The sequence below is a fragment of the Aulonocara stuartgranti genome, assembly GCF_965226115.1.
Source record: "Aulonocara stuartgranti genome assembly, chromosome: 4".
NCBI classification, from domain to species: domain Eukaryota; kingdom Metazoa; phylum Chordata; class Actinopteri; order Cichliformes; family Cichlidae; genus Aulonocara; species Aulonocara stuartgranti.
This window is the reverse complement of record NC_138942.1, coordinates 15827102-15841288: the sequence shown is the minus strand read 5'-3', so window position 1 is coordinate 15841288 and position 14187 is coordinate 15827102. Positions and strand designations below refer to the sequence as shown.

The 14187-nt window shown below is 42.1% G+C and overlaps 1 protein-coding gene across 1 annotated transcript in view; it reads right to left on the bottom strand.

Annotated features, from left to right (window-relative positions):
* iqck (IQ motif containing K) overlaps positions 1–14187 on the bottom strand; it is a 21015-nt gene extending 6828 nt beyond the window's left edge. The window contains exons 1-8 of the mRNA XM_082531371.1: positions 13980–14187; positions 13824–13906; positions 12690–12816; positions 12491–12588; positions 11971–12023; positions 11753–11830; positions 11042–11126; positions 4422–4533 (exon numbers count right to left, since the gene is read on the bottom strand). Coding sequence (XP_082387497.1) covers positions 4422–4533; positions 11042–11126; positions 11753–11830; positions 11971–12023; positions 12491–12588; positions 12690–12816; positions 13824–13906; positions 13980–13989 — 646 coding nt within the window. The 5' untranslated portion in view covers positions 13990–14187. The remainder of the gene's footprint in view (positions 1–4421; positions 4534–11041; positions 11127–11752; positions 11831–11970; positions 12024–12490; positions 12589–12689; positions 12817–13823; positions 13907–13979) is intronic.

Genomic DNA, 14187 nt, shown 5'->3' with positions numbered 1-14187 from the left:
TCCAAATATGCAGTGATGGAGCCCTTCAGTATTTTTTTTGTTTTATCATCTGAGAATCATTTCCCTGATTCAGATCCCATGACTTATCTTTTAAAAAGCTGTAGTTTGGCATGGCGGGTGAAGAAAACCAAACCAAACAAAACAAAACAAGGGAGAAGGCCAAAACAATTAACAGATTTCTGTTGCTACTTCATTTCATGTTGATCTATTCAAAACAATGTCACCAACCACGTGATGTCACAAGCTGTTTTAACAGGGCTTAAACTGACGGTAAACAAGCACCAGTCAAGGACAGTCGAGGTGATTCATGAACTGCTGAGAGCTGCACCTGTCTAGTGCGATGTGACCTTTTGACATATCAGTGTGTGCATGTTCTTTGCTCTTTGCCTCATTGTTTTTCTCTCCATCTCTGACTAATTCTGATTTCAGACTATGAAGCGGCAGAGGAGGTATTGTACGCCGGCTTTCTCGGGTCAAATGAGATGAGCACAGCTGTTGTGGGACTTAAAGAATGAGCGTACAGTTGGAAGGGGAGCTTCCCTAAATTATTTCTCGCTCTCTTTTTAACTCTGCAAGTGCACCAAACATGGGTCATTTATGTGTCACAGTGCAGGAAGGCGACTTCTATAACATCCAAAAAACAAAAACAGAAGAAGCCGGCAAACAAACTGCAACTTCTGTCACTTTCTGTCTTTTTTGTTCTCTCCTATTTTCATCCATTGTAGACTCAGTTGAAAAGGTTGGAAAATGGTTTCCATGCAGGCCGACAGTCTGGACAGACGCTCATGCACTCTCTTACGCATGCACACCCATCCCCAGGCCCCCAGCTAGAATGTCAGGTCAGCAGTAGCAGCAGCGGCGGCGGTTAGCAGTGGCAGTGTGGCATGGCTGTCACACGCCCGTGGAAGAATGTTCGTCGGCCGCAGAGAGCGCCTTTGTTGTGTGGAATGCGTCTGTGGAAACAACCTGTGCTCATGATGCCACTGTTCTTTGTTTCTGAGCGACAAAAACTGAAACACTACCATGACTAGCGTTATTAGAGGGTGTGTGTGTTTATCATGACACACCGCCACACCCCCGTCAGATGGGCTGAAGCACGCCTCAGTGTATGAATGCTCCTGTATCTGGGTTAAATGCGAAGAGCAGAATAGATTAAATATAGATGTAATTGCTTCTTGAGGGTTTCTTTTTTAAAAACTATTTTCATATATTATTATCATATATTATTATTTTACAAAGCTTACATCTGGCGGTTATTTTTATCCTCCCATCTATAAAAAGTTCACCACAAAGTGCAGTAAATTATCAGGCAATTACACCGATTAGAGCACCAAACAGAGTAAAATGTAGAGATTGTAATTATTTATGGATTCATTCAAGAAGACAATTCCCAGTATTGCTCCAAACAGTGTGATGTTGACACACATCCATCCCTATTTATTTGTGGGTAGAAGATGAGTGTTGCCTCGTTGAATATATCAGTTCCCTAAGGGGGAGACAATACGACAACATTACTGTTGAGCTGTCTGCTGTAAGCACGGTGTAATCGGATTTCTTTCCTTCTGTGTCATTAGTCCTATTGTGCATGTAGGAGTTGCACCTTCTGTATCCTTATTATCGAAATGTTTGAAATCATTTACGTGGACCCGCTGGAAAAGTAGACAGCTGCAACAATGCAAAGTAGAGAGAAGCTTCTTTTAGTCATCTTTTGTTCTTTGCCATGTGTTTTGATTTTTCTGTCCACTTGCTAACTTGTTGTGATGCACCATGATGGTACAGCGTTCCAGTAGGCGCGTGGAAAAATAAATACAATGTCCCTAAAAAAAGACCAAGAATCTACCCCCGCTAGCTGCACAAAGACAGACAACTATTCGCACACATTCAATCTGGAAGTGCCAATTAACCTAACTGCACTAAGTGTGTATGTCTTTGAGTGTGGGAATAAGCTAGAGTACCCAGAGATAACCCACAAAGACACAGGCAGAACATGCAACTCTGCATGCAACACCCCAACCAGATTGCAGATTCAAACCAAGAACCTTTTTGCTGTGAGGCTAGAATTCTGATCATTGTGCCACCATTGCTGCTCTGCTGTTTGATGCATATTCAAAAAAATGTGACTTGATTTGCATTTTTAGTAACTTCTGGAATCAGCAGGGGCAGGATGCACCTAAAGGTGTTTTTAGCTATGCTCACATTCTGAAGAAGATGAAGTGAGGACAGCAAAAGCTACACATGGATGATGGTGCATTTAGTGGTCTGCCCCCAGTTGTTTGTAAGAAAGGTCTGGGTCTGCACTGCAGGCAGGCCGTGTTTCTTCTACTACAGTGCTGGCACAGTGCTGTTATAGAGGCAGTATGTGGTTTGGCATTGTTTTGCTGAAATATGCAATGGGAGAATGTGTTGCTCTAAAACCTGTATATACCGTTTAGTATTGATGGTGCCTTTCCAAATGTGCCAGCTGTCAATTCCATATACACTGATGGGACCCCCATGCCATCAGAGATGCAGGTTTTTGAACTTAGCACTGGTCTTAAGCCGGGTGGTCCCTCTCATCTTTAGTTCACGGGATGCGCCATGTTCCAAAATAAATGTCCAATTTCAGTTTGTCTGACCACAGAGCAGTTTTCCATTTTTTCTCAGTCCATTTTAAATGAGCTTTGGTCCAAAGATGACAGCAGCATTGTTGGGTCATGTTCATATGTGGCTTCCTTTTTTTGATGATGGAGCTTTAATGTTTCTTTCATGTCCATCAAAGAATCATGCCTGTTTTTAATGCCTGGGTGACCTGAAGATCACAGGCATCCAATGCTGGTTTTCAGCCTTGTCCCTTGTACACGGAGATTTCTCTTGATTGAAGTCTTTACAATTTTACATTTAGGAACATTATTCTAAAATTGGTCCACAATTTGTAGAAACAGTTTTTGGTAAACCTCTGCCCAACTTTACTTCTGAGAACCTCTGCCTCTCTAATATGTTCTTTTTAGACCCACTCCTGTTACTGACCTGCTGCCAATTAACCTAATTAGTTGCAAAATGTTCCTCCAGCTGTTTTTGTTTAGCACAGCTTCCTTTTCCAGTCTTTTTTCCCCAACATCGCCAATTTTTTAAGATGTGTTGCTGTCATGAAATTCAAAATGAGCTAAGATTTACTTAAAATGGTACATGTTATACCTCATAGGAATGTTAGTAGGTTACTCTGCAACCATCCTGACATTTCAGTCTATGTCCTGTCAAAAAAAATACAGCATTAAAATTTGAAATAAACACTCGACCATATCATCTATTTAAAATGACTTTTTGATAAAGGAGTTGTTGTTTGAGTCCACTGTATACTCAGTTTGTTTTGGTATCAAATTGGGTATCTGTATTGGTATTGTGGCATCCTCATTGGTGACTATATCAGTGAATTTAGCTCAGTATGCTAATTTGTACAAAGCACAAAGATGATAAGAATTTCATTATACTAGCCAAAGGTATCAAGGGTATGGTGATGTTAGAAGAAAAAAGTTGGAGGTTCTCCAAAGTTCTTTGGCTTCTTATGAAGCCCCCACAGAAAATCCTGTTTGTGTGCTTGTTTTTTTTTCTCTATTCTTTATTAGTACAAATAAATTTCTTTTGCTGAACTTTGCAACAGTCGTGTTTTTTTCCCTGCAAGCCTACTTGGATTTAAGAAAGTGCATGTACAGTGTACCACTCTGTTCTTATGCAAGCTTCCAAAGACAACGTGTAGTCATCATCCTTTAACTCTAATGCTTGTCAGTCACAGTGGACATGGGTCTGCATTCTCAGCTGCTCTTCCCTGTCCTTCATATGTGCACAGTGCACACATAGACACACACACTCGCCACAGGCAAAGACGTACACATCACTTTACCCTCGTCTCAGACTTCATCCCCTTCCCCTCTACACTCTGTTACTCCGCTCTTTCCACACATGAATCCCCCCCCCCCATCATCTGCCGTCGCTGTCACACAAGCGTAGCCTGAGCCCTCAAGACATTTTCTTTCTCTTTTTCATTTGCAATCTTCTCTCTCAATTACTTACTTTCTCCCCATGTCTGCTTCTCTTTCTCCGTCACTGCCCTCATTCTCTCTGTGTGTCACCGCTCCCAGAATCCTCGTCTTTCAGCTTTAAAAATCAAAGCCCTGTTGGCGTGAATATCTCTGCAGCCGTTTATATGTGTGAAACTCTATTTGTGCACAGGCTGACACACCGCACTGTATGCGTATTTATTTTTGTAAATCTGAATATTGTATGGACTGATTTCTATGCAGTCTAGTACCTTTGTATGAATATCAGCAGCTTTTGTCAGGCACTGAAGAGAATTTGATAGTAGTAGATATAATGCTACTAGCAAGCCTGAGGGCTGGCATTCAGTGATATCATGTGAGTGTGTGTGTAAGCGTATGTGGGCTTACCTCGTCTCTCTTGTTTCGCCCAGAACTGCTTGACAGTTTTGCCAATGTCACGGGTCTCTCTCAGTTTTTTCTGCCACTGGCGCATCTCCTGAACATCTGGCTGTGCCCTGATCTATAACAATCACAGGACACGTGCAAAGGGCGCACATGCATAAATTCACATGAGCAAACATCATCAATAACTTAATTGAGCCACAAGCTAATCAGTGTTAGTAAGCTGTTAGGACTGTTTAAAGAAGGTTATTTAGAAAGTCTGTTATGCTTTAGTTACTAACATTAAGAACATTTCCAGGGAGGGTTAAGTAAATAAATGTTCTTTTTAAATGATTATTTCATTTATTATTGGAAAAAAATATCCAAACCTACCTGAATTTTTGTGAAAAAGTCACTCCTTAAACTAGTTGTGCCACACTTGGCAGCAAGAACTACAGTCACACTTTTGCGATAACTGGCAAAGAGTCTTTTTCACTGTGGAGGAATTTTGGCCCACTTTTCTTTACGGAATTGTTTTAATTCAGCCAAATTGGAGGGTTTTTATGAACGGCCTGTTTAAAGTCATGCCAAAGCATCTCAATCAGATTCAACTCTGGACGTTGACTAGGCCACTCCGGACATTCTACTTCAGGATTTTCTGGTACAGAGCAGAATTCATGGCTCCATCAATTGTGCCAAAACCTGCTTATGTAAGCCATTTGGTCAGATCTCCATGCAAATATGTGGTCCAGTAATACTGATTGCACTGTGGTTGAAACACATACTGCAACTTACACATCTTGCCTACACCATGCTGCAAAAATAAATGAAAACAATAAGCCAAGCAAGTGATAAAATCCTATTTCCTATTTTAAATTTAATTAATTAATTAATTTTAATGCATTTTAAAATGTTAGGCCTTACTATGAGATTAATGAAGAGCTTCTAAGGATTCACAGGAACCCTGATTCAGCCTAATCCAGGCTGTATGAATTATGCTTCTGTTCTTGGATGAAACTACTGCAGCTGTTGTGTTTGGTTTTGTGTGTGTGTGTGTGTGTGTGTGTGTGTATGTGGGCTGCAGGACTTCCTGAAAGATTACCGAGCAAGTTTGATGTTGCAAATGTGAATAAAATATCTGTAAAGGGCTTCACCTCCTGTTCATATTTATCCCTCCTCCTTCTATTCTTCTCCCACTAACTAGTCCTCCTACTCCTCCTTTTTCTTTCCTCTATGCTCTTTGTACTCAACTATCTCTGACAGGCTTCTTTCTTCCCTGGGTGGTAGATCTCTCCTCAGATACTGTCTTTCATACTAACACATTACTCTCCCTTGATTCCCCAACACATCAGTATTTCTTCCCTCTCCATCCACCTCTCTTCACTCTGAATTCTCTCCCACCTCTCTTCTCACCAGTCTCCTTTCACTCTGCTCCATTCAACCCCAACTTTCTCCTAAGTGCCTGGTTATGTGGCAACAAAAGTGTTGCTATTGTACAAAAGTGGGTCTGTTATATAAGCCTGGTGATAGGTTTAGGAATGGGTAAAACTAGAGCGCTCCAATAGTTCATTCACGGGGTGTCACAGTGCTGCAGCAGCCTCTCTGCTGATGGGAGCAAACCATAGAAATGGAAATGAGGGGTGAGGGTCAGAGGGAGGAGGGGTGGTTAAGTCTGTTGTGTTTGCTCACCATCGCTTGTGTGCTTTATTTGTGTCTGTGTGCCATTTCTTCTCTGTCACTCTTCACTGATGTCCTCCATAAATCTTGTATTCTCCCTTTCTGCTTCTGATGCTGTCAGCTTCTCCGAAATGATGGAAATGGAGCAAAAATCAAAGTCAGTTCTTGGAAAGCTGACTTTATGAATACACTAGCTTTCTGCAGGATGCTGACAGCTTGTGTATGACAGCAGGAGACAAAGGGCTGAGTTGTATGTGTGTGTGTGTGTGTGTGCGCCTGAGTTTTCTGAAGCCTGTCTGTGTGCATCAGCACAGCTGATTTGCAGGGCTAAGTTATTTTGACCCTGGGCACGAAGCCTGGTTAAGAATGTTGACGTTTTACTTGTACTGCGTGTTAGAATATATGCATCTCAACTTCATCGTTTTTCACAGTTATTTATACTCATTTGAATTCTTAGTGAAACTTCGCTAACGCATTATCTTCTTGATATAATCATACGTGCTGATGCACTGCTCACGTGGCAGAGCCTGGTTTTGTGTGCATGTGACTCAGTCCTCTCATGCTGTATGTTTGCATGAAGGCTGGGATTAGAGTGATTAGAAAAATTACCGAGACACTGCAAGGGCCACTGTTATCACACACCACATTATCCACAATTGCATACAACATTATGGTGTGCACGCACACGTTGCAGTCTCGTAACTCAGCCTTTCAAGCTGCATTCCTTTCCAGTGTAAAGCTGACTGTGAGACTGAGCTCCTCACCCGGGGAAGTGGCTGCACGACCAAGTGCATAAAGACACAGCCACAGTCTGCTTTATTTTCCCTTCACACTCCACCCATCCATCATCTTTGTGTTCACCACAGCTTCCTTCAAGGCTTAACCAGCCCAGTGACCTGTGGCCTGTATTCATGCCCCTGTAGACTGAGTCACAATAAGCAGTTGCACTGCCACCCTACTGTCCTAAAGGTAAAAAATACTTACATTTAAATAAGAACTAAGACAAATGTAGGCACAGATAAATGCACAAGTGAAAATATGAGACATCAGCCCATTTACAGGAGGGTAAGCAAGGACCAAGCCTGAGACATATCTTCTGCATGAGTGTCACTGCACGTGGTACATCAAATTGACTTAACAGCGAACCACATTTAAAACCATTCATCTATTGCTGCCCTTGGACCATTGAACTGGAATCATAGACCTACTTCTACTGTTGACTATGCAGTACTCTGGGGAGGGGCAAGTGTGTGTGTGTGTGTGTGTGTGTGTGTGTGTGTGTGTGTGTGTGTGTGTGTGTGTGTGTGTGTGTTTCTTTCAACCAGCTCTATTCGTTTATGTCAGGAGGAATACAACTCAGCAAGTGCCCCATTTCTTAATATCTGAAGCTGCAGTACAAGAAGGAAGGAAAGGTCTATTAAAAGGCCTATGAGAAAGAAGGCCGATGAAACCCAAGATTTTTGCTATTCTGTTGAATTAATTCTACTTATGTGGTGCCAATTTACAACAACAGTCACCTCAAAGCACTTTGTATAAAAATGTCAAGACCCAAGAGAGAAATAGAGAGAAAACACTTTTGAAAAGTAGCACTCCATTTTCACAAGCAGAGACCTCAGGCAGAACCAGGCTCAGGAAGTGGCAGCCATCGACCACGACCAGCTGCCGGCTGGGGATAGAGGTGACAGATAGGAGAGGAAAAGTAGAGTAGGAAAAACGACACATTCTGGAAGCAGACAAAAATTAATGCATGAGGAATGTAAAAAAAGGGAGTATCAGTGAGAAAGAAGATGTATGAGCCTTTTAAAAAAGTTTTTAAGATGACATCATCAAACATTGTTGAAACATGCACAAGAAAGAACGTTTTTCACTGTTTGGTTGCAAAGTTGTATAAAGCCTACTATATGTCATATACGTGGTACAGTGTATACACTGCATAATGACACCAACGCTGTCTTGGACTGGACAAAGCTAGAAGTATTCTGGCTGGTTGCAGCTAGCTAACTAACTGCCTTACATCACCCTTCACTAGAAAACATCAAGTTTACTTTTTACATTTTAGCCATTCTAAGTGTCACAAAACCAGATTTATCCAGGAGGTGCACATTGGGTAACAGGATAGGGCTGGCAATTAGTTAGCCAATGAATGCCGAATTTCACGGTCAGCTCTGGCCAATGCTTATCACATCTGGTTTCAAAACAACAAAATCATGACAATGAAAACACTTCGAAGTTTCAAAATAGGACAGGTGATGTCACGGTGGCTACATCCTTGTTTTATACTGTGTGTGGTTGTATCAGACTTTTCATCTACCAAACTCTCCAGTGGAAATCAACTGATGGTATTTGTTTCAAGTTTTCACTACAGAAAAAGGACCCTCCCCCTCCCCCCAAAAAACTGACTTAGGTTTGATTTTTTTTTTTCCCAGTCAGATAAAAGGTGCGCTGCAGCTGAGATAAGGCCAGCCACATAAATAAATCTGCAACTGGAGCCAGTGGAAATGGCAGTGATGATGATAAAGGGCAAAGCTACCAGACCACAACCCACTAATATTGACAGTCTAATTGCAATTAGAATTTATTACACTACAGCCACACTACTCTAGCTCAGCTGAATAATCCTGAGAAGTCTTAGTGATCAGAGGAGACTGTGTATGTGTCCATGCTTGCACATCAGTGTGCATTAGAGTAGCAGGCATGGATGAATGGATTATAGTTAGGTTAAGGTACACGGTGTAAAGAAGATTATATAATATGTTTAGACCTAGGAGCTCTTAACAGTTATACGTGAGTGAAACAAAAGACAAACGCACTGTCTGGGTCATGAGTTTGCATCTGTGTCTATGTGTGTTTGTGTGTGCGTCTGTGTGCGCTCCAGCACTGCTCTGCTTCAGCCCTCAGCGTTTTGATGAAAGAGATTAATAATAGAGGGATAAAATTCCACTCTACAAAAATACTCTCATGCCCCTTCCTAGTCTTCAGTCTGTCTGTCTTTCTTACCAGAACACTCACTCACGCACACACGCACACACACACACACCCTCTGCAGTCAGCGCTGCGTCAAGCTGGTTATATAACAGCCGAGGGTGTAAGTGTGAGGGGGGGAATGGGGTGCGTGTGGAGGCAGATGGGGGTGAAGTGAACAGAGTGCACTGATCTTATACTGACTATATATTACAGGAAAATCCCACAATCCTATTATGCTCTAATAAACTATCCTCAAGCACATAAAATCAGACAGAGAGGCAGATTTGAGTGAAACATTCCTTGGAATTCTTTACTTAGAAATTAGATTTGTGAGCTACGACATCTTGATTGCACGCTGGTGTAAGAATAATTCTGTAATAGTTATGTTTAATGATCCCAGTAGAAGTTTAACAAGGCACTGGTGCTTTACAGTTCACTCGGTTTGTGCTGACGTGCTCGTCCCTCCTCTGCTGCCCACTCCGCTGTTAACTGCCGTTTTTCTCAAGTCAAGGTGAGAGCAGTCGAAACACACTACAGTGCCTGTCAGGACCAAACAAAAATTCTGCTCCGCTCCATGTAGCCTAAATAAGTCATGATCCTAGAGGCGTCTTCCAAGAGGCCAACGCTCAGCTGCAGACCCTGATTGTGCTGCATCTCTCTCCCTTTTCCCACCCCCTAGAAGAACTGCATCTTCCTACTCTGACACCACTTTGCAACATCAGCTCGCCTCTTTCCTCCCGTTTGCCATCCATGCGAAAGTGTTCCAAACATAGACCAACCATCATCCTTCCTCATAATCCTCCCATTCCCTCACTCTGTCTCTACCCACTCTCTCTCTCTCTTTCCCTGAATCCCTTGGGGTGTTCAGCTGCAGTCCTATCAGTGGCCCTGCTGAACCTCTTATTTCAGGGTAAACATACAGCAAGGAGTGACAGACAGCTGGCTCACTGCTGCCACCACATGTGGGCAGAGATCAATTATATTTTGTTGTTCATGGAGAAAATAAAAAAGGCAAATAAGAGGGAGTGCTGCCCTCTGCTGGTGCCCCAGCAGTTCACGACACACATTCGATCCATCTTTTTTTATGCCCGCATCCACACTTTTATCTTCAGGCCCACATGTGCAAGAACATTTTCAAATCATTCAAATGTAATGCAATCGTCCACGTCGGTGCAGCTGGCATCTTTTCCTCTCAGTGGTTTGTGCAGCCACACTAAGGCTGAATCCTCCCACAAGCACTTCGGATAAGAAACGCACAAAAGAAGAGGTTCTGTCAAGACAAACAAAACATGACCCTTGCTTATCCTTACACCACAGGAGCTGGCGTTTATCTGTGTGTGTGTGCGTGCGTGCGTGCGTGTGTGTGAGGGAGAAAGAGTGACAGAGAGAGATGCTGCTGTTTGCCTCTGGAAGTGTCTGTGCATATCTATTTATATCACAGCACAGAGTGCTTCAGACCACAACACCCACACAGGAGGGATTTAAAGCCTGGCATCACTGATGACATAATCAAGCTGCTAAATGAAACTGCAGCCCCTGTGGAAGAGGGGGCTCTTTAAGGGGATGGGATTATACAACAAGACTGACAACAACAAGACTGTTGGCCGATGCACGCTTAGCGGGAGCCTATTGTAGCCTAACAGACACGCACACACACAGGGTCGCTGTGCTCTTGTGGGATGATTGCCGGACTCCTACACACTTTCTTCTTCAAAATGTTATCTTATGTCCACACTGTGAATTCTTTGATGAGTTTGTGAAGTTGGTCAAGGAGGCAAAGCTAAAGTTGTGTGTCAGTGAAATGTAAAATGCATCCAAGACTATGCAATGCAACCTCTTCATTCCATAAAACGTCCCTCAGTTCTTAAAGTTTAGGTTTCCTGTTTATTTTTTCACACTTTTTGGTGCTTTTCAGACCTGTCATTCTGCAAACCCCAGCCCTTTTTATAAATGTTGGGACAGAAAGCCTGTAAAAAGCACTCAGCTTCCAGTCATGTCCAACATACCTTGTATCCTCTCCAGAAAGCCTGGATGAGCAGAGCAGCCTCGCACTCAGTGAGCCGCAGAAACAGAGGAGTGGGCGGCCTGGGACTGGAGGATGGAAGGAAATGGAAAAGAAAGAGTGATGAGACAAGAAAGGAGAGCGTACATGGAGTTTGTGTGTGTGTGTGTCATAGCTTATAGTTGCTTTGTGCTATAAACCATAGATGTCAAACATATTTTACATCGTGGGCCCATTACATCCCACTTTGATTTTAAAGTGGGCCAAACCAGTGAAACGTGGTGTTGTAAGATTGGCCATGGGGGAGCTCTTTATCATGCTGCAAAACGTTGGAAGATAGAATTAAAAGTCCTAAATTTATGCTCACCTTCACATTTTCTAGAATTGCCCATTGGGCCAGATTGAAGTCTTTGGAGGGCTGATTCTGGCCCTCGGGCCTTATGTTGGACACCTCTGCTACAGACACTGGATTAAAAACTGTACACTGTATGTTTTTGTACAATAACTTCAGTACATGTTATGAAAATTTCACGTTATTTTACAAATACTAAAGCTAAGAATATTCCCTTGAAATGTTTATTCTATTTTAGTCAGTTTTGCAACTCCTAGCATTTTTATTTTATTCTCGTTTACTAAAATGTTTTTTCACACCCAGTTTTAGTTTTGTCTTTGTTAGCTATAATAACCATGGTGTGCAAACTGAAGAGATACTCACTGCATCCCAAGCCAGTCCTTGACAAAGGGGATGTCATGAAAGCTCACTGGTTCCTGTCCACTCCTGCGAGGGTTATGGCTGAGGAAGGATGAAAAACGTGAAACGTGCAGTGTTTCACATACACAGCACTTTCAATGTGACATCAGAGAGAATCTATGTGGTGAGGTGAGGGTAGTACTACAGAGTGCAGAGTGAGGTGTGTGTAGGAGGACTCTTACTTGTAGAGCCACTCAGTCAGAAAGTCACATGGGTTAAACGCTGTTATTTTCCTCTGAAATAAAAAAGAGACTGCCCTATATTCAGCATCTCCCTTGACTATAAAGCAGCAAAATGTACAAGCGTTAAAACAACAAAGCTCCCATTTTGGTGTCTGTAAGCACTGAATTGTTTTTTAGATCCCTCTACTGGCTAATTATTCCTGTACAGCATTTAAATTGATCAGACTACCGCCCAATGTCAGGTTCATGGCACAGATGCACTAAACTAATTACTCTTAAATATTAAAATATTATTGTTGTTATCCGTGAACTTTCAAATTTACCATTTTCCTAAAGAAAAGCAGAAAAAAACCAATAAAATTAATTATTAGCTTTTGATTAAGATGTCAAATTATGGTTATTTACTTCCTGAACAGAAAAAAAAATATTTTAGTGGTTGATTTTTATCCTTGATTAATTTCTGATTTCTCAGAGGTCCAATTGTAGGATTACAATTGATTTTTATTAAAGACACTTAGACCTTAAAGCAGCCATTTTTCTGGGCTTCTCTTAGCAAAGCCTCCAGTCCAGGTACCAACACTGGAAACACTTTCTTCTCCAAGAAACGCGTGACAGGATCTGACACAAGCACAACATTTTAAAGACAGAATTATAATGATGGCAAATATGTATTAATACTTACAGTTTCACATTACAGGGAGAGCAGCTATGTATCTTACTTTCAGGGACTTGGGGAAAAGGTGTAGTTTCAGCAGTTGGGGGGCGATTCTGCCGTGAAGGATGAGGTCCTTCTAATGCAGAGTATCCAGGGAGAGCACAGCAAACATCGGGCTCATCCATAAGTACCTAACCAAAGCAATCATTCAACTTTCATGAACAATTTAGACTTCAAAAATAGTTTAAAAAATAATTTATTTTATAGTTTTCTGTTATAAACCATATAAAAATGGAGGAGCTATTTTGCACTTCAAGCAATATTTATTGTTAGGTATTTTGATACCATAGTAGCATTTACAGGATATTGTTTTATACAGGAAAACTGTTACTCAATAAGGCCCAACTACTAGTTGTTTTTCTCTTTCTCTGTGACCCAAGAATTAATGTGTAGGACTCACAAGCTGGTACCCCAAGGTCGAAAACACCACAGAGATGAGACCACTTCCTTACTCCCATCCTCCCTTTTTCTTTATCTCCTGGAAAAGGCTCGTTAAAGGCTAGGTGGTTTGTTTCAGAATTCACTGATGAAAGAACTCTGTATTCTATGTCTAGGAGTGTATTTTGCTGGGATGATCATAAATTGTAGCTGAGCTGATAAACTACACACAGGATACTTCTTTGTTCACAAGGCAGGAAGACGTTTCCTTATTTGGTCTGTACCGGTTTGAACTGGGAAAGCTGACACACGAACCTTTTTTCATCTATATAAACTGCTGTGTATCAAATAAACCTTTGAGTCGATTTGGGAAGACAACCTGAAGCAGTCTGTGTTTCCTTGTTCTCCCAAGCTGCTCCCGACGTCGTAACTAACCCAGCTGAATGGCATACCTGAGTGTTACTTTAAATAATTAGGAATCTTAGAAGGAAAGGACAGAACTCTGCTTATCGCTCACGCCACGGAGGAAACCCGGGAAGGCAATTTCCTTCATTTATAAATCCCCATCAGTTAGGTTCACATTTTGTCTCAGGGCAGCTGTAATTTACACATCACATGTATGTGTTAGGGTTTTGCGCATGACGGAGAATGCATTTGAATACCCAGCTGGCCCAGTTATCTCAAACGAGGCTGACACAGGATCCAGATTAAATCCCACAGATTTGTATTTGCACACATCACGTCGTCTGCGTGTACTTACGCTGTGCCGGGAGAGCTGGGTGCTCACAGAGCTGGCCTTTGTCCACGCAGGGCTGGGACCGCTGTGCTGTTCGGCCTCAAACTCTACAAAGACACAGTGAACACGTGAACCTTTGTTTTTCTGTTTCACCACAGGGACAAACAGATCAGGCCGTACCTTCACACATTTTCTGCAAAAATTATTTCTTAGTACAGATGATCTCTGCCATTATCTATGTTAACTCAAGCGGTTGCCATGGAGTCACCGGTAGGTGTGCTCACGTGACTTCCGGTGTAAACAAGTCCGACACAGCGAAAATATACTGAAACGATGCAATGCATAGAAAATAAACCGAGTCGGGGAGGGGGGTTGGCCCTAAAATGCT